General features: G+C 39.3%; 2 protein-coding genes across 3 annotated transcripts; both read right to left on the minus strand.

Annotated features, from left to right (window-relative positions):
• Window positions 1-962: 962 nt before the first annotated feature.
• LOC105040484 (probable protein phosphatase 2C 6) lies at window positions 963-8733 on the minus strand. 2 transcript variants are annotated; one of them, XM_073252880.1, is made up of 4 exons: window positions 8254-8733; window positions 4592-4918; window positions 2966-3071; window positions 963-2424 (listed from the first exon to the last, which is right to left on the minus strand). In XM_073252880.1, the coding sequence occupies exons 1-4, from the start codon at window positions 8680-8682 to the stop codon at window positions 2108-2110; spliced, it is 1179 nt and encodes a 392-aa protein (XP_073108981.1). In that variant the 5' UTR covers window positions 8683-8733; the 3' UTR covers window positions 963-2107. The 2 variants fall into 2 exon arrangements, with proteins under 2 accessions (XP_073108981.1, XP_073108982.1); XM_073252881.1 differs by having other exon boundaries at window positions 4592-4876; window positions 8254-8732.
• Window positions 8734-18969: 10236 nt separating this feature from the next.
• On the minus strand, window positions 18970-23150 carry LOC105040491 (small ribosomal subunit protein eS24z). The gene is made up of 5 exons (XM_010917043.3): window positions 22995-23150; window positions 22868-22909; window positions 22576-22746; window positions 19863-19949; window positions 18970-19211 (listed from the first exon to the last, which is right to left on the minus strand). Exons 1-5 carry the CDS (start codon window positions 23064-23066, stop codon window positions 19170-19172), a joined length of 414 nt encoding a protein of 137 aa, XP_010915345.1. The 5' UTR covers window positions 23067-23150; the 3' UTR covers window positions 18970-19169.
• Window positions 23151-24082: the final 932 nt, after the last annotated feature.

A 24082-nucleotide genomic window follows, 5' to 3' on the forward strand; every position in this document is an offset into this window, starting at 1 on the left:
TGGGACAGGACAAGGCTGCATATCTGGAATTTTTATTGAGTTTTGGTACGGACACGATGGAAGAGCAGAGGCGAGGGAATGTGTGGTTGGAGAAGAACAACGATTTTATGACCCATCGGCCCTTTCATTTTAGGCGAGGCCTCTTGAGCCCTCTCTGAAGCAGTTGAGGATGTGGGCGAAGGATATTAGACGCATATGCGTTTAGAGCATTCCTGGGAAAGAAGGCTGGTGTTCCCCTAAATACTCTGATGTGAATCATGGGATCATGGGTTCAGGAATGATCATTGACATCATTGATACATACAGTTCACTACGAACACATCAGTTGCTTCTTATCCTTCTTTAGTCTATTTCATTCTAAATGTTAAAATTGGTTAAAGTTTGATGCCATAGTGAACCCATCCATCAAGGTTATTTAGTTAATACGGCTGGAGCAGTGTCAGGTGGACCTTCACTAAATTCAATTCAATCAACGTTGCCTATAAAATTTATAATGTCCATATTTTGGAAAAATAGATTAACGTCTCATAATCTCAACTAAAATTATTTGTTGCAAATCAGGCAAGCAAATTTGGCCAGCACCAGCATCCCTACTTTGCATTTTAATAAAAAGTGCAACTTAGATGGTGTTGAAAACATAGATTCATTGTCCCAGGTGCTGCAGAAGAAACAGCCACTGTGAGCTGAGAAACTGGAATGCCCAAGCATCCAAGTGCAATTACTTGCTTAACAATTTATGATCTTCCAGGTCCTGGAATGCCATTGTACAACCATCTTCGTTCAGTAGAAAAGCTAAAACCTCCAAGACCAGATTGTTGTGACGAAAGTTGGACATCTGCACTCCGCACAAGGAAATATAAAAACTTGCCAGAAACTAATTATTTTGGCATATAAAATACATCATTCCAAGTAGTAATTTCGAGCTTCACATGATATTTTTACGATCAACCAACAAGCTAACCTTTTCTCAAAGTCTTTCTTGTCAATATGCTGCTATTTATGTTGGATTACCGAACTATTTTTGGTTAAATACAAAGCATTCAGTATTACATATCAAAGACCACTTCTTTTATGATAACCAAGCAGAGCTAGACATTCCACTGGACTAAATTCCAAAGGCATCTCCAAATCAAACATGGATACTTGGCGGTTACTCAGGCTGAACACCTGTCTCCAGCCACAAGCATTTTGTTTCCATCCTCCAGAAAGTCTGTCAGATAGCCGTGGCATGATGCTTGGCTGAGGCATAAACCTTGTAAACATCTGAAGGAACTCCAATGCTTCAGATCCCAACATTGGACTCCGAAGCTACTGATATCTGTTACACGGTATACCTTTTTTCGAAAAGAAAGGAATGTGCCAATTTAGAGTATATGCAAAATCCAATTCTGGATCAGATGCAGAAAGGCCTGCTCTAACAGTGGACTGAATGTGGGATGTGGTGACAGTCCATGTGCTAACAGGGTTCTACATCAGCCAAACTTTACATGTGCATTCAAATCATGCTGTCCAACCAAATCTCGGAGCCAAGGTTTTCCAAACACAGATTCTGTGTTGGTGGCAAGGAGTCACTTATAAAATTTAGTGACCAAAGAGAGCAGTTTCACGTATAAGGCAGATGAGCAACCAGAGAGAATCAGTCCAGTGAAAAGCTCTGCACACCTCATAGCAGAATGCTTTGGAGGCCATGGTTGCGACAGGTGAATCAGGTATCATCACCACATATAAACTCCCAGACCATCCTTTCGGGGACAAAGACATAATTCCCATATCTCCATAGGTCAGTGTCACAACAATTGAGCAGCAACCAGAATTCTACTCCGCTTTTTCCTGAGGATGTACAGCATTAGCAATTGCTGAGCCAGCCTAGAGGCACATCCTTGAGATTTCATATGATTTGGATGCTCAAGGAAACCAATTTCTTATAGAATTGTGTTCTCATTCTACCCAAAGCAAAGGTTGCCATTCAATCGAAAACTTCATGGCCTTCCAGGAGAGAACCTGGCTTCTGAATTCTGAAAAAAAGATAGCATGATTCCAAGAATCATGCAGCTCCTGGATGAACAGGAAAAGATGTCTGGAGCCTCAACATCTGAAAAGCTTCTTCTCACTGTCTTGGCCTACGTCTGCTCCTGGATTTTAAGTCTACTACAATTATAGAGATGTTATCGGAACTGTTCTTGTGATAAGCCACTCTAACAAGATCATCAGCAACAGCTTGAGCAGGAGATGGCAATGCTTGGTCGACCAATCCATTGCGGCGGTGCCTCCTTAGAAGACGACTGGCCAAATCCCCAGCCTCTTCATTGGACATCACATCCCAAAGTCCATCACTTGCTAATATCAAGCACTCATCATCTTCACTTCGAGGCATAAAACTGACTTCTGGTACAGGAATTATGTGAGGTCTCATGTACCGATCACCTGAAATCCAGAATTTCTTATGTAAATTAGCCAGGAGACTGTAAGCTCTATTGGTATACCTATCATCAGGAAACAAACATCAGATGAGATGGAAGTTAAGCAGTAGGAAGGTCATAAAATTAACCAACCAAACTGAAAAATTGTGTTGATAAATTCGCAACCAGATCTGGCCTGCTACAGATCAGTTTCATGGCCCCTGGAGCAAAATCAACCTTTTTAATACAGGTGTCTGGCTTTATCAGAGATCAGAACAACATGCAATGATCAAATGCAAACTGACTGCTGCTGATCTTGGTAGGTCAGCCAGCCACGAAGAAAAGGTTGTCAGCTGTCTGAATACTCAATATTTACAATTTAAACTGTGCCATCGCAAATGTTCTAACAATACAACAGCCAAGATTGCTTTATCTGTGGCTAAATGACATATTAGCAGATTTCTTCTAGCATTTTTGATGAGATTTGCATAGAAACTTAGATGCAATCCAAGGATCTATAGCGTTCAAAGTTCAATGGCCAAAACAGAGGGGAAAAAGGTACAAACCTATGGCTCTGGACATGGCAAGAACTCCCAACACCCGAGGCCCATACCAGTTTATGACTCTTCCTCCTCCATTTTCAATCCTTGTGAGTTCATCCTCTCTATCAGGCTGTTAAGAAACACTGTAAGAAATAAAAAAGGGAGCATAGGAAGTCGGAAATAGCATGAGAAGAAAGATAAGGCCAATGAAATCTCTATGATCATCATTGAGTCTATTAGCAGACCGATATCATTTGCAACAAGCAATCTTTTTGGATAGCCCTATATTATAAATCAGACCAGTCTGATGAGCCAATTGATGGATGACACTCTGGACTGCTAAGTATTTTCAGGTGAAGTAATAATATGACCATACAATTCACTGGAATCAGGCAAATGCAGATCCAGAGCAACTAGTAGAGTTATTCCTAGGCAAAAGTTAACCAACTCATTCCACAAAATACTTCAAGAATATAGAGCCAAAAAAATTAAACATAGCTCCTTGATAATAGAACCTTAATATGGTATACTGCATTATACAGAAGTTAATTATTATTATGCATCATGAAGAATGCTCATTCATCCAGGGGAAAAAAATGTTTGCACCAGAAAAATACAGCAGCACTCTAAGGGCAGAAACACCTAACTCAAATGAGAAAATGGCTCCAAAAAAAAAAGTGGGGATCGATCATATTCTTCATACCTGCCTATGGGAGTGACATCGGGGCAAAATTGAGTGACATTCATATCAAGCTCATTGATTGCAGAGCCAGACAGAGTAACTACAAATAATTATGATATTTCTTCTAGTGGGTCTTGACATCTCCTTGTTTTTCTATGAGACATGGTGGGAATGTCACCATTCAGGTATCTCTCCCTGGTGCATGTGCTAATGGATGGGTCCCAACCAAATGATCCAAGGCCTATGCTATTGTTCCTTCCCTTCCCTGTTGGTGTGATCCGGGAGGGTGCTATCAACAGGTCGGTGCTCATGATTTTGATTTCCAAAATAGTCAGGAGGCCCACAGTCATCTACTTAGCAAATCAGAAACAACAATATGTCTCGAGAATGTGTTTCTGACAGACAAGAGTAACTCTTGATCCAAGGTAACAATTGCAGTGTAAACAAGGGAAAGTAAAAACAAGAGGTTGAGGGATGCAGATTTAATACATCATTCATGACAAGTAGTAGTGTGTTGCTGTATCTAGGGTATGGAGAATGGTATGGCATTGCTTAGATAAATCTACAATAAGGCATCCACTTCTTGAGGGATGTCATTGCTCAGATGCAGCTGAGTATGCATAAGTTTAACATTGAACAAAAGATGCTGATCTCTCAAATGTTTAGCCATATCAATCAAGCTTATTTTTCAGTAAATCATACAAATTAATGTCTGTCTGTGAACAAAAAGACATTTATGGACATTCATTCTACTTATCAGCAGCGATCTGATGTACCTTTTATCTCACAGTTACTGTGACTTAATGAGCTCATTTCATGCAAGAGATGGTGTGTTCAATGGACAGTGAATCACAGAGAAAGTGCATTAAATAACAACAAAAATGGAGCCATAGTGAAATTCCTTTGTGTAGAGAAATATGGATAAACTATGTCGACAGGAAAAGTTGATAAGGATTCATTTCTGGAACCTTATGATCAACAGTTAGCTGGATGGCTTGATTTCCACGACAAAGAACCGCCCTCGAGTCACCACAGTTAGAAGATATAATTTGACATCCCGACACGAGAACTACTACAGCAGTTGATCCAACTATATCTGGGGCTACAGCCTCTGCTATGACCTCATTGTCAACCCTCTCATAGCCATCACAAAATGCCATCTCCCACCTCCTCTGCCACCCTTGTCCATCATTTAATCTCTCCCACTCTTCTGCCACGACCTCATGAATCCGTTTTGCACAATAATCAGCCACCTGGATTCCACCAAATAAACGTAGTAAAACAACATCAATCACCTGCACTTGAGAAGAAAAGCATAAACATTGAGTGATCTTGCAAGTTTAATATTCCACAATATACAACTGCAACTGTTCACTCAATGAGATAACTACAAAAATCTTCTCCTGAGTTTAATAGAGCCAGAGGCATTAGATTTAAGCTTGGAAGTGATGGCGAAGAATATTAGTTTTTTAACCTCAATTAGATCCATATTTTTTTACAGCCTTTCTTCGCGAACATTTTAAGCATTTGGGTCATAAAATGGGTTTTGTTTTCTAAATATCAACATGAGGGTCCTGTGCATAAGAGAGATTTTGGACTCCTTATTGGACAATTGGATTCATCAACCGAACATTTTGGTGGCTGAGCTGAATCATCTGATAAAGTCTCTTTTGTTTTGATGCAAGAGAGCTGGGTTTAGTTCGACATTTGCTCCCACCATCCTGGTGCTAAAACATTAATCATCTTGTTAAAACGCTCTCAAGGAGCTTCCCCCATGGAGATTTCCAGTTGTCGAGTGAATGAGATTGATGGTCCTGGATTGGGGTGTCATCACCCAAATCGTTTGCTCCGTCTCGACGGTGCAAGTAGGAGATGTATAAGATCATGGAGGAGGCAATTGATAGATTGCAGGAGAAATTTACAACTTCAATTTCTTTCTCTGATGATGAAATTAATGAGGCTTGCAGGCGATGGAGCAACTTCCTCGTCGTCGGAAAGGTTTTAGGAGGAGGTCTGTCGTTTGATTTTGCAATCCAAGAATTGAAGAATTGGTGGAAGTTGCGAAGAGATTTTTAGATGCTTCCTCTCTCCCGGTGTTATCTGTCATTCAGATTTCAAAAGGAAGAAACGAAGATAAGGATATGCCTGGGTCAAATACTTGGGCACTGCGTACCGACCGACTTCAAACAGGCAGGGGACTCGGTGACATGCCTCGATGTGGGTTCGTCTTCCAGAACTTCCCAGTGGGATGGATAAGGAAAAGATTCTCCGTTTTGCTTCTGCTACAGGTAACCCCCTTTACCTGGAGGATTGGACGGAATCTCTCAGTGAGTTGGTATTACTGAGATGCTTTCATCATCATCCTTGCAACAAGCTGCTATTACTGGAAGGAATAAGGTGTTTCAGCCCACTACACTCGATGGACACAAGGTTCCCAACGTTCTTTTTTTTTTTTGGCTGACCCGCCTAGTTGGAAGGGCTGCCAGATTGAACTCTTGAAGACTCGAACAACTAGTGGAACAGGACTTGTCCTCTGGCCAAATCTCATATCTTCTCAGCATTCCTCCAAAAAAAGGGAGTCTGGTTCTAGGTTGGGCACCCCTTTCTCAGGCCCTACACTACATTACTCTGATTTCACGTACCTATTTGATAAAATGGAGATAAGGTTGGTTGGAAATGGAGGAATCGTCTCTTTCCTGGTAGAACTATTCTGCTACAATCTCTTCTCTTCTCCACTGGTATATCCACCATGACAAATTGCTCCGCCACAATAAAGCGAATTGACAAATTGGAAAAGGGATTATAAAGCCTCATGATAAGAGCACTTCATTTTGTTGGGTGGAATGGACACATGCATATCTAAATGTTATTGTGGCCTTGTATTCAAATATCATCCATCATTCTTTTTATCTGGAGAAAATCATTCCCATCCTTCTTTTTCCATCCATCTTTTCTCTAACCCATCCATTATATCAAACCAAGGGTTAGAGTTAGAACGACAGCTCTTTTGGCTAAGTCTCCCGGTCAGCTTATTCTTCAACTGCAGATACTCTAGAGCAAAGTCACTATGGCGTAAGATACAACGAAACCTGCGATGGCTGTAAACCCAACAAGAAGTGCTCACAAATTTTTGGAAAGCTATATGCAATGAAGCTTCCTTTGTTACAGAAGATTTTATATGGGTTGTGGTTCAGGTAGGGATATCAATCTTTACAAGCATCCATGATTATCTGACACTCCTTCAAGTGCTTTTCCCAATCCAATTAACATGGGCAATTATAATGACATTCGTACTGTAGCTGATATTAGTACTCTAGAGGGGACATGGCATCTCCATAAAGTGTACTCTTATTTATTCAAATGTTGTGCATAGAATTCTTTAAAAAAAAACTCCCATTGCCATCGAAAGATCGATCTGTCTCAGGTTTACTAAGCTGAAGCCACTGATAGAGAGGTGAAGATGGAGATCCACAAAGTTGAGAAGCTCATCAAAATCCTTGATAAAGTCGACAACGGCCGGATCCATGGTTGGACCTTGAGAACACCCTGAAACACTATAAATATGCCAAGGATTTTTCATAACCATCACATGATAGCATACAACAGTCTTGTAACAAAAATAACCTTGATATATATTGAATGGGATAAAGTCTCAAATTATCCTTCGTGCGAAATAAATCTCAAAATATCCTTAGCATATAATCCATAGTTAAAAATCACCCACTGCACTGATCTCAAAGCACTATAAATTTCATTCATTCGTGTGCATAGATCTTAAAGCATCTTTGGTATATGATCCATAGTTAAGTATCACACCCGCATGAAGCTCAAAGCACTCCAATCTCTTCATTTATCGATTGTACAAATCTCTAAATATCCTTAGTATATAACGATAATTAAGTATCATCCACGATATAAATCTCAAATCACTCCAAACCTCTTCATTCATCCTTTTGTATAGATCTCTAAGCATATTTAGTATACAGCACATTTTAAGGATCACCCAATGTATAAATCTTAAAGCACTGTAGACTATTCATGCTCTTGCATAGATCTCTAAGCATTTTTAGTATATAGTAGTTAAAAATCATCTAGCGCATAGATCTCACAGCAATCCTAAGTCCATTCAACCTCATGGACAAAAAATATTCGTAAATATTTAAAAAAATAAAAATATTTTGATTTGGCAAATTGACAATGAGTAAATTTTCATTGCAACAATTATCATGTCGTCGTCATCATTGTAACAAACTAATTAACAGTCGAAAAGTCGAAACTAGGTGAAATACAGGGAGATAGTGAGGGTATTATCCATGGAGATCGATAAATATATAAAAATTATAAATATAAAAATTTTATTAATTTATTATAAATTTGATCTGTTATCACTGTTGCAACGAATATTTTGACAAATTAGAAGTTTGAAGGGTGTCGGAAACATTTTAAGGCGTCACTAAAATTTTCTTTTTATTTCTTATGTGGCTTCGTTCCCAGAAAGACAGAGAGAGAGAAAGGGGGGAGAGAGAGATCCACGTGTCTAGCAGCAGCGATACTCCGTACGAGAGTTAGTGAGCACGTATGAATACGGTAAGTCACTTGGCAAAATGAAGATGGCAGTAAGTCAACGTACCTGGGAGCCTCCATGCCCGTCGTACACCCCGAAGAACCGCACGTGCGAGATCTTGCCCGAACCCGGGGCCGCCGAGCACCCGCCCACCTCCTCGCACCTGAGATTCATGAACTCCGGCACCACCGCCATGGCGTCCTCCATCTCCCTCCGCCTCCCCACCGTCGCCGCCGCCCCCCACATCTCCGCCCCCCTCCTCCCCACGCACCTCTGCCTTCCTCCCCTCGCCTCCACCTCAGCCGCACCGGCGGCCTCTTCTTCCGGCGGCGGTGCCGGGACCGCCAGAGCACCGGGAAGAGCCGGGATCTCGCCGGAGCTGGAGGCGCCGCTGAGGCTGTCGTCGGATCCTAGGATGAAAGCGGTGGCAGCAGATTCGTCGCCGGCAGCGTGGAGGAGATCGGCGTAGGCGCTGGGAGCAGGATCGGACTCCATGGCTGGCGGAGAGGTGGGTGGGGGAGGAGAGAAGAGGAAGGTGGAGGGGTTTCGGGATAAAAGGGGTCGTGACGGGGGACCATAGCCAATGGAGGGATGACACGTGGGAAGATGACATCGGTGGACCAGAAGGCGTAATTGACACTACTTCGGCGAGGGCATCAATTCAGGGCATGCGGGGATACGTGTCGAGGGGAAGGGCGGTATCGCTTTCGGTGGGGTTCTGCGTGCAAATTGGAGCAATAAATGTGGCCACTGATCGGGCGACAGCACGAGCCCATTTTAACACACGGACAGGGGGAGGAGGAGCTTCGTGTCCCGGTAGAGAGGGCCATGTGATTGGGCTGAGGTTGGCAAGGCGAGCATTCTAGAGATTCGCCAAAAAGGACCTGGGACATGACTAGCCATGCAATTCTCCGTCTTTGGTCGCAGCCTGGGACATGCTTTCGGTGGTTCAGGTAGAGATATTGGGGACAGCCATTCCCCGCACAGAGGAAGATGATGAACGGTGATGATTCTATGTAATGATGGTCCCTATCATGCTCATTTTTCACATCACCGGTCAACCCATCAACGAATACTATTTTTGAGTTAAGAAATTCAAAATCACTCGAAAATAATTATTTTAGGGCGAAATTTGAAGGCAAATGTATTCTTTAATCTAATAGAAAGAAAATATATGTAATATATTATATTAACACTATAAAGAGAGGGAGAGAGAGAGAGTTAGATTAAAATAAGATTGATGGGATTCGGAGCCAAATTCAATCAAGTTCCCAGCTGTCCTATCTCTCCAATCTGGATCTTTACATAATAAAATAAAAATTAACAATAATTTTTTTCTAATTGAAATTAAAAAAATATAAAAAAATTAAGTCATTAATATGGGATGAAAAAACTATTTAAAAAATATCATTAATACACGTGGGATGGGGATGGAATTAAGTTTATGTTTATTTTAGAGTATTTTATTTATTTTACGGAGATTATGTTTATTTTAAAGTATTTATATTTATTTAATTTTATTTATTTATTTTTATTTATTATGAATTGTTTGCATTTATTTTAGATAAATTTATGTCTATTTTGAAAGGATTTATATTTATTTCATCTTAAATTTATATTTATCTATATAGTTTATGTTTATTAGGTGAGACGGAAAGTGGCCTGTCCCATCTCTGTATATTAATAGTGGGACATGCCACTTCCCATCTTCTTTTAATAAATACAAACTACATATAGATGAGGGTCACTTTTGTCTTTCTGCAATAAACATAAACTACGTAGGATAAACTAAACTTCAGGTATATTAAATACAAATCTTTCAAATTAAATATAAATATGTCTAATATAAATATAAAAATAAATCTAGTTAAACATAAATAGGATAAATAAAAATATCTCAAAATAACATAATCTCAAATCCACTCCCATCCCACCTGCATTAATGGTCTACTATGTAAACATGTTTACCCCATCCAAATTAATGAGTTGATTTTTTTAAATTTTTAATCCTATCTTTATTAATGACTTGATTTTTTAAATATTTTTTCATCCTATTTGGATTAATGGCCTGATTTTTTTTATATATTTTTTTATCACATCTACATTAATGACCTAACTTTTTTAGATTTTTTTCTAAAATCCAAATGGATGAAAAAAAATGATTGTTAATTTTTTTTCTTTGCATGGAGATCCATGTAAATCAGATGGTGGAAAATCAATCAGATTTGGACTCAAATCTAGTCGATCGAAAGCTAGTTGATTTTTTATGCATGTGTATATATATTATTTATATTTTATTTATAATATATTATAATATATTATTAATCATATTATATTATATTATTATTATTATTATGATTTTAAATCAAAATAAAAAAATATATTATTATACTTTATGCTTAAATTATGCAATTATATTATATATTACTTTAATCATCATAAGTATAAGATAAAAATACTAATTCAATAATTAATACATTTTTATAGGATTAATAAATATATTTTTATAAAATTTATTAATAATAAATATATTAATAATTTATTAATATATTTTATATGATTCATAAATATCTTTTATAAAATATGTTATGGATAATTTTGATATTATATAATCAATGATCTTGGATTCCGCTGGAGGAGTCTTGAGGGCACTGGACTTCTCCAACAGAAAGTCCCGTCCGAGCTTCTACAGCAGATGACTTCTGCCTGCAGCATCAGCGCTCTAGGCACCCGACAACAGTGGATTGTCAGCAACCTCGAAAATATAGCCTCTCTTAGATTGCAGAGACAGAGAGCCATTCCGCTCCATCAGACGTCCCAGTCGAGCTTCAGCCATCAGATCCGAACTCTCTGGCAAGTCACGATAATGCCACTATCCCACTCCACTCTCTGTAACAATTCCACGTGGCCCCACCACTCTCTGGCAAGTCGCGACAACGGACACCACTCCACTGATGCCACTACTCTCCGCAACAAACTTTGCGTGGCCACAAACGGCCCACTGCCAGATAGTTACAGACGTCACTGTCAATCAGTTACGCTCTCCATCTATAAAAAGGAGACCCCAGATACGTTCTTCCCTAAGCTAAAAACTTTATCTCGAAACTCTGCTAAAATTCATTGGAGTGCTCCATTTCTGTTGAGGTAGAGAACTGACTTGAGCATCGGAGAGTCTTGCCGGAACATCCCCAACTCCGGTTTAGACTTCCTTGCAGGTCCCGATGGTGGATGCGATCTCCTCGACTCCAGCTTCTCCGCATTGACGAAATTCTGCACCAACAGAATTGATGCTGCGCCTTTCCTTTTGTGGGTCTAAGATCCTGAGCTAGCATTCGAGCCGCATCAGCATCCATATCTGCAGTGAATGAGGATCGACACAGCTTAACAAAAAAACAAGAGGAAAGGAGAAGCAGTGAATGAAAATATATATATATATATATATATATATAATAGTACCGACAGGGTTGAGAGGGCTTAGGCCGACGTTAAACAAGAGTTATTTTTTCAGGAGGTTGGAGAGAAGAGAAGCTGGATAAGCCTCGAATTTTTTGGAGGCTTCAAGGTCATCCTGTCCCAAACTAGAAGCCCGACGGACGGAATCCCTCAGGGAGCCCAGGGAGGCAACCCTAACTCCAAGGTCGGGCATCGGACGTAGAAGTATCTCTCCTTCCAGTTGTGGATAGAAGAGGGAGCATCTTTCAGCAACCTCTTTCTACCGAACTGAGGGGAGAAGTACCACCAGTCCTTTGCCGAGGGATGACCTTGAAGGTATAAAAATTTCTAAACAAAGAAAGGGTTGGTCGAACTTCAGTTAAACTACAGAGGGAAAGAAATCCTATCAGAAATCTAAAGGAGTTCGGCGCTACAGAAACTAAGGAAATATTTAAGAAGCGAAAGAGAGCAATAACAAAAGGTGGAAGCGGAAGTCAAAGCCCGCGCGGAAAGCTTCTTGGTATAAACAGAAGCAGCCGAGAGGAGGAGCGCTAGCCCGGCCAGTCGGCCCGGAAGCTCCAGCTCGTACTCCGGAGGAATCCGTACTGAATCCTAATTAGTGAGAGTTCCTCCGGAGTCAGAGATCTGGGGATGGTGTCTGGTAAAAGACGGACGAGGTTCATCTACAGAACTGAGATTTTGGGGGGCTGGAATAGACGGACTCCTAGAACTGCTAGAGGAGGAAGTGTTGGAGGATATTTTGAATCAAGTGAAAACCCTAAAAATCTGAAAAAATTGAAAAAAATAAGAAACGGGACACTCGCGAAAAATCGAACAGTAGAATGTAAAGAAGAAAAACAGAAGAAGAACAGCAAGAAAAAAAAATATAGGAAGAAAGTTCTGGAACTAATCTAGGCTGGTCCGAAGGATGCAGAGATGCAGAGATGGGGACGACTTGAAGAACGCCTAAGGCCGAGAAGGACCTGGGGAAGAACGGAACTCTCAGGAAGGAGGGACCGAAGAAACTTCCAAGCAAAGTGAGACCCCTGAAGGAGGGAGGCGGGTTTAAATAAGCGACGAGATCCGCGCAGTAATGATTGCGGATCTCCTCTGGCCGATCTACAACCGCCACGTGTCCCACTCACCATGGCAGGCGACTGAAAGCGACTGACAGCTGACAAAACTATTATTGGCCGTACCTAGACAATGCTCCAGGAGAATTTCAAAAAAATCTTTTCGGATCGCTTAATTTGAAAAGGCTCCGACACCAACGTCCAAACGTCAAAATATCTGGAAACAACCAAGTGCGAAAATCAAGGAGGCAATTTCGGCTGTGAAAATTTTTCTGTACTTCTTCATTCGGAACCTGAACTCAGAAGTAGGGGGACTGGTGTTGGATATAAAATAACTCCAGCCGAAGTTCGTAAAAAGCCGACCCTTCTAGGGCTCTTCCGACTTCCGACCTTGTGTGGCATCTTTCCGAACTCCCCCGACCGTCCGAGCTTCCATAATACCATCCAGACTTCTCCAATAATGGGCTCCTCCATTCATCTACCGGACTGCTCCAAACGCTCTCTGAGCTTCACTATTAGTCGATTTTCTACAGTGATCGACTATTCTCCGAATCTCAGCCTAGACTTCTTCCGACCATGAACGACTCTACTCCGAACTTTTTCGGGCTTCGTTGACATCCGAGCTTCTCTAATAGCATGACTTCTACAGTAATCAGACTCCATCCAAGTTTCTACGGTGTCGACCGCCTTTCGGATTTCATCCGAGCTCCAACAAGAGCGGATTCCCAGCCGAACTTCTACAGCGGATGGACTCCAGACGAACTCCTACAACGGACGGGCTCCACCAGCCGGATCTCTACTCCGAACTTCTTCCGGACTTTGTCAATGACCGAGCTTCTCTAGTGGTGTCCGTTGTCGTGACTTGTCAGAGAGTGGTGGGGCCACGTGGAATCTGTTACAGAGAGTGGAGTGGGATAGTGGCCATTGTCGTGACTTGCCAGAGAGTTCGGGCCTGATGGTTGAAGCTCGGCTGGGACGTCTGATGGAGCAGAATGGCTCTCTGTCTCTGCAATCTAAGAGAAGCTCGGATGTTTTCGAGGTTGCTGACGAGTCTATTGTTGTCGGATGCCTAGAGCGCTGATGCTGCAGGTGGAAGTCATCTGTTGTAGAAGCTCAAATGGGGACTTTCTGTTGGAGAAGTCCGGTTTCATGAGGAATCCGACAGAGGGTCGATCGACAGTGGAGTTCGGATGGTGTTGTGGAGGTTTGTCCGCTGGAGGAGTCTTGAGGGCACTGTGGAAGGTCGAACGTTGGAGGAGTCTGGGATTCAATTTGTTGTAGAAGTTCGGACGAAGACCAATTACCGTGGAAGTTTAAATGGAGACTTGTTATTATAGAAGTCCCGCTGCTAGAGAAGCTCGGTCATTGACGAAGTCCGGAAGAAGTTCGGAGTAGAGATCCGGCTGGTGGAGCCAGTCCATTGTAGAGTTTGTCTGGAGTCCATCCGCTGTAGAAGTTTGGCTGGGATCCGATTCTTGTTGGAGCTCGGATGAAATCCGAAAGACGGTCGACCGCCGTAGAAACTTGGATGGAGTCTGATTACTATAGAAGTCCTGCTATTGGAGAAGCTCGGACGTCGACGAAGCCCGGAAGAAGTTCGGAGTAGAGTCGTTCGTGGCCGGAAGAAGTCTAGGCTGAGATTCGGAGAATAGTCGATCACTGTAGAAAATCGGCTGATAGTGAAGCTCAGAGAGCGTTTGGAGCAGTCCGGTAGATGAATGGAGGAGCCCATTATTGGAGAAGTCCGGATGGTATTATGGAAGCTGGACGGTGGGGGAGTTCGGAAAGATGCCACACAAGATCGAAAGTCGGAAGAGCTCTAGAAGGGTCGGTCTTTTACGAACTTCGGCTGGGGTTATTTTATACCCAACACTCATGGAATACCAAATAGGTTAGATGTGGTTATCTGTAGATCTTTGATCACTGGAACATAAGATATCAAAAGTATGATTTTAGATCAAAGCTAGTCATGTGTCAGCTCTCGAATATAAACTATATTTATTTTTAGCTGATTAGGCTTATTTAAAATTTGATATCTTCTGTGCCCAAACTTAGCCCATGATTAGCTCTATTCCAGATCTTATTACTACAAAATAAAAAACATTATTGATTTAAGATTACCTTGATTATTCCTTTTGGGTCACCAAATACCATCTAAGTAATTTATGCATATATGATGCAATGCATCCTCCTAGCCATATGTGCCGTTAGAGATAGAGGATTTGATCTAATGATTCCTAAATCATGCTTCCTTTGACAAATTGGCATAATTGATATTATCCATCATGCACAATGCCTGCGCCCGCACAAACATAAATATAATTTTAAGAAAAAACTTTCAACAAAAGTCAATTTTATTTTATTTTTTTTAACCCTGCATGTGTGGTGAGGTGGTTGGAATCGGGGTAGGCTAGGCAGCATACCTGCTCGGAAAGTTCTTGTTGACTTTGTACTGGGTTTAGGCCAGAATTTCTTTCAAGCTTGAGCCTGGGCTTGGTCTGAAGGCCTTATCGGGCCCAATCTAAATATGCCTGTTTGTGTTGAAAGGAGAGGTTCGACCCAAGTCGGCCTGATTAATCAATGCCCGAATTGGCCCAATATCCTTGGCCTAACACTAGGAGCTCTTGTCAAATATTCTGATAGGAAAATTCTCTCAGCATCATGGACGGTGTAAAAACTTCAATGTAGAGTACATCATCTTATTCAATTGATCTACGTAATCATCGCTTTTTAATACGTATTTAATATCTGTAGCTTTACTTTTTTGTTTAAAATTTTAAATGATGAAAATATTCTTATTTTTGAAAAAATTATGACATCTATATCCATATTATGACATTCTACGTCCAAAAATCATAATTTTTATCCACAAAATATTATAATATAACGTAAGATGTCATAATATGCATAAAATATCATAATTTTTTTCTAAAGAATAGGAGCATCTTTGTCATTCAAAATTTTCAAACGAAAAGTCAAACTGCAAGCATTAAATACGTGTTGGAAAGTGATTTGACAAAAATGTTCCTTTTATATTATGATATCTTGGGCCATATTATGACATCCTGCATGCAGAAAATCATAATTTAACGCAGAATATCATAATATGCACAAGATGTCATAATTTTTTGGATCATATTATAACATCTTGAGTATAAGAAGTCATAATATGCCACAGGATTTCATAATTTTTTTCAAAAGATAGGAATATTTTTGTTATACAAAATTTTTAAATAAAAAATAAAACTGTAAATATTAAATATGTGTTGGAAAGCAGTGGTACATAAACCAATCATATAAAGTGGTGTGCTCTATATCGGATTTTTTATACTGCCCGTGGTGCATAGAGAATTTTAGGCCTTGTTGAGTTCAGAGCACGGGCAATGAGCCAAATGCTTGGGCTTCAGATAGGATGGGTTGGGCCAAGCATCTGCTCTAGTATAGCCAGAAATTTATTGTAGCCCCATTTTTTAGGGCCAAGCCCGATCTGAATAGTCTTGATTCCATCTAAGACCCGATCCGAAACCAGCGCAGCCCGATGGGCCTTAAGCTACCCAGGCTTGTTTCCAGCCCCATCGGTAGCGAGGCGGAGGTAGGGTGGGATGCTTTTTTTTTCGCCTCTAAGTGCAGAGTTCCAAACGGTTTGCAGATTGCGAGGAAGCCTCCCTTTCCCAGTAGACAGACCAAATGGATAGGTCGCAGAACTCCACAACCACCATATGAAGCATCACTTCATCATTACAAGACAAAGTATATCCAGGTGCTTAGGCTGCAAAGAGCCAAATTGATCATGAGTAGTTCAGGGTTCTTCCTTTTTGTTTTTTTGAACAAAAAAAGGGTAATGCTGGCAAGGCTCTTTAATACTCTTTTGAGCTTCGCTGGATTAAGAAATGCTAAACTCTGCTTAAAAACCTGGCTCATTTTATTTTTTAAAAAAAGATGGCTTTTCTTTATTACAAAAAAAAAAAAGGCTTATAAAAGAGATGAGTCTAAACATCTTAAATTGGAAAAGAAAAAACAAACAAAAACTCTGTTTAGCTAGATAAAAAGCTCAATCATGCTAAATTTTAATGATAAATAAGACAACCATAACTTTTCTACCAAAAATTAAAAAAAAAAAAAGAGAAAGAAGAAGAAGAAGACAACAATAACCGTAGTCCATCAAACTCAGCTCAAATGAGCCAAGCCTAAACAACAATCACTCAGTTTAGCTCAACTCATTTACACTTCTAAATCAAGGAATTGTAGAACACTTGAGATGTTATAGTGGATCATGGTTTCAGATTCGCAGCTATTATACTTGTTGTACGTGACCTTCCATGCTTTCTCTTATATGAAGCATGTGTGCTCAACACGTGTAAGATATGAAAGTCGAAAGGCAGAATTAGTAACATAAAACCTTTTAAATTCTGAAGTCACGTCCACTTAAAATGATTTTAAAAAAGGTGGATGTGTTATATCAAACTAAATATGAGTAAATATATTTTTAAGAATCAAAAAATAAAAATTAAACAAGAAGCTCAACCATAAAAAGGGTCATCTGATTAACACTGGTCTCCTAAAACACATGCAAGACATCAAAAGTAATAAAAATTCTCAGCATTCTTCAACAATTCTATAATAATAGATGCCATCTGCTATTATTAAAAGGTGAATTAGAAAGATATCTAATAATTATCATGGAATCACCTTCCATCCAAATTTGTGAAATCTATAAGTTAAAGAACACATATATCAAATATTCTCATATAGCACACAATTTTGCCATAAAAATTATAGTATTAAAAATTTGAACATCTTTTTGTTTCAATAAATATACCAGTAGCATTTTGAATAACGAAATCGGATCTACTAATATTATCTTGATTCCGAACACTGCCATCAAAATTAATTTTAAAAAAATAAAAAGATGATGTTTCTCAAAAAAATATATCAATTTAGAAAATATAGAGACTGCAAAAAAAAATTATAAATTTCTTCTGTTGTCGCAGGTTCTATAGTGATAGCCAATTAATGAAACTCTTGAGCCTAAGTCAAAGCTTTTAGGAAAATCAATGTAGCACTTGCTCTGAAATATTAAAATATGTAAGTATTTTTTGTTACTCAAATATTATAAGTAATATAAAATTACAAAATGACTTCTAACTTTCAAACGTTAGAAAAAATTATCTTTAACGATGTATAAAAGCTCTTTAACTAATCAGAATAAACTAATAGATATATGCTCAGTGAAGTGATACCCAATACCGAGACTTATCAAAGCCATCGTACGTCAAAACCAACTTTCGTTAGTATGGCAAAAGATTATAATTTGTATAACATGAAACCATCCACTCATTTATTGTTCCTGTCATCAAGTACTTCCTCCCCATAAACTTTAAGATTGTGAATTTTCTAACAAAAAAAAAAATTGTGAATTGAAACTCGGTAGCTCCAGCACCCTAGCAATCATCCGCTAGCTCATTGCAAACCTTTAATCTCCCTAAACTTGTTACATTCACCAATCCATTCAATTAAACCTTTTCAATCATCATCTTTCGCTGCAAAGAGCGACATTATGGCTGCCTAATGGGAAAAGTGGCCCGAGGCACAGCTGAGGTAGCACGCTCGAGCTCAAACCTTGAGACGAAGATTACCACAAAAAAAGGGGAAAGACAAAAAAATCAATCAACCCACAGCTGAACCATGGACCTAGAGCTCAAGATACCACAGTTCAGTGTCCATGACAATAATGTCCACAAAAAGCACCACTCTTAGGGGTAGGTGCTCGGTCAAATGATGGACAAATCTAAAAGTGATGCCCCCTTTTTTTTTTTTTCCAAAGCACCGATTAATGTGATATGTGAAATTGTGAAAGTGACTGCATGATAATCACCAATCCTGTGAAAAAAAAAAATTCTATTCATGTACACCACACTTCCTTTTTTAAAAAAAAAAGATTTGTTTTTCAAGGACAAAAACCTAACCAGAAAACCAAAAAGCTTAGAAGGGCGCCTCCTACGGCCGCCACTTTCTTTTCCCAGTGAAATTTTCCATAGCATAATCACAGTGCAAGTGATACATATACACCAATCCAAACCACAAAATGCCGATGGAGCCTGACTCACCCCAGCTGCTTTCTTATGTGGCTAAAAGATAGCATTCAAAATTTTCATCTCCTCGTGCCAATGCATCCTCGACAGCACAAGTCGCAGGAACTTACAGAAAAGAATGTAATGACAACAATACTTGGAATTAGCGGTTTGGATCAAAACATGTATAGCATCTTGCAAAAATCTTTAACATCAACACGTCTAAAAGGTTACTTAAAATAAACATTGCAAAATGGAGTTTAAATTCTGGTAATACACTGCATCCTTACAAGACTAAAACCCAACTCATATTCCAAAATTAGCAAAATTAATAACTCTAAAATTTTAATTCTAGCAAGTCACAGAGACAAGATGGCAATGCAATGAAAACAAGTGAAGAATCCGTTCACTTCTTCTTCCCAGCCTTCGCAGCATCTCCAGCTTTCGCCTGAAAATGATAACAATAGTCAGCACCTGGAGAGAGATTTACTCTGCACCTTAGATTTTTAACTTGTCTAGTCGTACAACAAGCCAGCAGGGTCAAGGGCTTCAAAATCGCCACAACCAATTCAAGAGCAGTGCAAAAGGCATATAAAAGGATGACATTTGCTAGAAGGATAAGCACCTTTTATGATGTCAGATTTAAAAAAAGTTACCCTTCAATTATTAAGATGGTAGCTATAAGATTCGCAATACTAATTTCAATACCCATACCAGTACCACATTGGTACGATGTTGGTACTGGTTGGTTCGGTGCACTGACACTCTATACCCATCTAGCACTAAGCATCGGTTTGGTACCAATATGGTATGGTATACCCAGTATAGGGTGGTACATGGCAAATATTGGTAACTATAGTGCCCTCCTCTCCTTTGAATATCAAAGTAAAAGAAGCACCTCACGGAGGCTTATTATGCAATGCACCTCACTCCATTACCTCCAGTTACTTTGGCAACTGCCACAACTTGTCAAGTTTGAATTGGAAAACAACCATCTAATTGAGAGTCACAAGTGGTAGAGAGTAGTTCCAAGATTAGACTCTTTTCATATGAAGGGGAAAAAAAAAAAAAATCAAAAAACAAGTGGTTCCTGCCTCACCTTCTTGACACCTCGGACTTTCTTTGCTCTGTTTTTCCTTTCCTTCATTTGCTTCCTTGACTTCTCAACCTTTGTGGCAAGCCCATTCTGCCAAAGCATTATCATTTATAAATTAACACAAGACGCACCAAGAAAAAGAGAGACATCATGTACACCAATCTTAAAATGAACACATCAAAGCATTGACCTCATCAAAACTGGCATAAGAGAATAAACTTAAATATGTTATCTTCTCATACAGTTAGTTACAAATGAGATAATAGAAGGGAAGAGGGTTTGTCAGTAATAAGTTCAACACCATATATATACTTACAATAACACATAAATGAGCAACAGAACTAGGCATCTACCAATGACATGACACCAAGGTATGGAATTCAGAAAAATTTGATCTACCCAATTTGGACAACATATCAGCTTACATCATGGACCTGACATAATTTTTCTGATCAATCATGGTCCCATATTAACTTAACAATGTTGAAACCAACCATCACACTGCCTTGTACATCCATAGACATCAAAAGGTTAACTATCAACTTTGAAATACAATTCAAATATTCCATTCCTATTCATGTCATGCCCAAAGGACTTTTCTGAGTTACAAAGAGAAGGAACCATACATGCAAAGTGAACATTTAGAAGATCTTCTAAAAATTATCAACACCCATATTGCCCCCAAAGGATAGCAACCAACAATATCAAACTGAAATATTATAGTGATTATAGTAATCCAAGGAATTGCCATCATAATAACAAGATATCCAGAAGTCAAGCTAATATAATTTGTTAGGTTAGGGGATCAACAGTATTCCTGTGTGCAGGTTAAGAACTCTGTCATGTTAGAAAGCAACAAAATTTTAACACCCCATTTATGAAAGAAAAAGGCTTCAGAATGTGCCTTTCCTTGGTTGAAGTGTCAATTTACTTTCAACTGACAGTGAGCTCATTCAGCAAAGTAAAGGTGAAGGAAAAATGTTGGGCTTGTTTACTTCTTTGCATGCAGTCAATCTTGTAGAAGAATAACATTGCACAAGAATGGCGGAAATCTTGAGGACCGGAATGACAATGAAGATCCAGGCATCATTCTAGCAACATACGTTGTCAGGTTTTAGTCAACCTGCAAATCAAATTTTCACTGTATAACAGCTTGGAATCAAGTTCTCCATATTTCTTGTCCTCCTATTTGGGTTTACAAGTCTTCATTGGCATTTCCCTTCTACCAACCATATAACAAAAACAACAATAAAAAAGTATGCTGAAATAATTGCACCATGTACCACGGATTATTTGATTTAATTAACTCATGTATGTGCACAACCATAGATATGCCCGCACTCCTTTCTTTTTTGGAGTAAGACCTGCCCTTTCTCTGATAGCATAGAATTTCTCTCAGAAACTACAATATTTGGGGGGAAAAAATTATGGCAGCAGAAAACTCCTCTGATAACATCAAACCATGAAGACAAATTTGGAGAGAAGAGATGAAGAAAGTGCTTCATTGGTATATTCTAGCAGTCTGTCTGATCGACAGATTTGGAGAGGAGATGGAGGAGAGAAGATAGAACTCCCTGTTTGGACAACGGAAATGAGGAGAGAAATTGAGAGAAGATAAGAGAAAATGAGCAAAATAAATACCAGCTTATAGCTTCTGGCTGGAAATGGGTAAATATGAAGAGAAAGGGAACGGACTTTTCCCCTTCAAATTTTTAATTTCTACTTTTGCCCGTTTGATTGACATAGAGAAATTACCACTCTTGCTTCTCTTCACTATCAATAGCTACGTAGCTAACCAAACAGGGTTAATCTCCTTTCCCCCATCCTTTATACATCCAAACAAGGAGAGAAACTCATTTTACTTTTGTTGTCTTCCATCCTTCCTCTTCTTTTCTCTATTCCTTATCATATTCAAACAGACGGTAAAACAAAACAGATATTCTCTCAATTTGATTTTTCACTAATACTGATTGGAATAATTCAAAAAACAAGTTGCTTGCAGTAACAGTTCTCATTAAAGAGAAATTATGCATTAAAACATATACAGGGGCATAAATTTAAGATGCCTGCATAGAGTACTATAGCAACAAGCAAAAATCCTCAAATTATAAGTCATTAACAGCTTATAAATTGACTTGAATATGCAAAAATACTTCCAGATGAGGTGAAGTAGCATTATGAATTATAAAATACATTGCTTTTGTTTAAACAATAATAAATTTAAGGACATTTCCATGATGAACAATTTTGTCTCCACAATGAAAAGGCACTCAAAACAGCTCAGAATAAATTTACAAAACAAAAAAAAGAAAGAAGAAAAATAGCACTAGTAGAATTGCTTTCATGAATAAAAACACGCATCATACAATAGCAGAAGTAACTATCAGATAGAAATAGAATAGTTAATTAGGTGTAATTCAGATTGCAACAGCGACTACAGAACCTACAGAGATTATGTTTCATCTCATGATACCACAAACACAAGTCGTACTAACAATTTGTGCCGCTGAAATCCAACTACAGATACAGAACACATAATCTCGAGTCAAGATATAGACCAAGGGTCCAAGATCCAGTCAGACATAACAATCAGAACCCAAAAACCTTCACACCATACTTCTAGAAATAAAAACTGATGTACAAATCCCATTAGACAAATACAAATAAAATGCAGAAAAATTATGTCAGATAAGGAGGGATTGGGACCGTAACACACCCTGATGAGCCGATACTTGGGCTCATACTTCTTGGCGTTCTCCACCGAGTCGTAAATCAACCCAAAACCGGTAGATTTCCCTCCTCCAAAATGAGTCCGAAACTTGAAAACAAAGATCGTGTTCGGATCCTTCACCTCATAAAGCTTTGCCAACTTCTCCTTCAACTCCGCCTTCAAAAAATCAACAGCTAAAATTCAAAAATCTCTACAATAAAAGCGATTTAACTTCGGATCCCCTAAATTTCCATAAAACGGGAAGGAACAAACAACTGGAAATGGAGCAAGATGGTACCTTGGAGACATTAGCTCTTCCGGGGTGAAGGACATCGATGACCTGCAAACAAATAAGCGAATTTGGAGTTAGGGTTTTGTTATACGAGATCAGAATGCAGGAAGAGATCTAGGGTTTCAGGGCTCACGAATTGCCTGCGGGAGAGAAGACGATTGGTCATGAATTTCCGAGTTCTAATCGTCACCGCCTTCTCCGCCATTATTTTTCCCTGCTTCGCTCTGACGACGAGATCGGGGGGGGCAGGTGGCACAAAGCAGCGAGTAGAAGCGAACCCTGAAAAACCCTAGCTGTGGGATGGAGCAAGGGATGGACCTTATATTTTTGGACTGGTGGGCATTGGGCTAAGAAAGGCCTTGGGGGCCGGAAAACTTTTTGGAAATGGGCCTGCTTTATGGACTTCGATTCTTATCCGTCTATGGGCTCCAAAGAACCCGGTTGTATGGAGATCTCTAGCTGGGCTCGATAAGTGGACCGAGCCTCAACACTGCAAGGCTTGTTAAAATTCGTTCAACCATCAACTATGTGATGCAGCGGTTAGGTGGGTCATGTATGGGATGCATGACATGCATCCTGTGACAATCAGTTTTCTTTTTTTTGCTTCATAATGTAGAAATTTTTATTTTTTACGTCAAATTTCGAAATTTTTAAGTCCCATATTTGACTATCCTACACTAGATGTTTAAATGCAAGTATACTAGTATTAATTAAAGCCTAAGTTCCCGTCCCAATTTGGCCATATGGATTTTGGACCGGCGACCGCTTGCGCACGGCCTACCAGATTAATTTCTTAAATATGTCATGTTAGCTTTACTAATTTCAAAGATTTTGACGGATGTCTTGATTAATCTCATAAATCTGTAATGTAAACACTATTATGTCTTTATTAACGGTCTATATAAAGGATGTCCATATTAATGGTTGTTGTCCGGTGCCCGGAATATAAGACCCATTAGGCCTTATGCAAGAACGAGTCCACCATGCCAAGGTCTCCTTTCTCCTTTCTCAAGTCATATGTTCTTTTAGTTTTTTTTCCTCTGCTCTCCAATCTTCTCAAGTAACTAAAGGAGTCCTTTAGCTCATACCCCAACATGATCATGGTCATGATAAAAGATTTGAGTTAGGAATTGCTGTATCTGGAATTTATGGATGCCTACACAAGGAGGCCAAAATTTGTCCTAAGGCAATACTTTTAAATGCCTCATTTCAAGCACATCT

The sequence above is a fragment of the Elaeis guineensis genome, chromosome 2, assembly GCF_000442705.2.
Source record: "Elaeis guineensis isolate ETL-2024a chromosome 2, EG11, whole genome shotgun sequence".
Lineage (NCBI taxonomy): Eukaryota > Viridiplantae > Streptophyta > Magnoliopsida > Arecales > Arecaceae > Elaeis > Elaeis guineensis.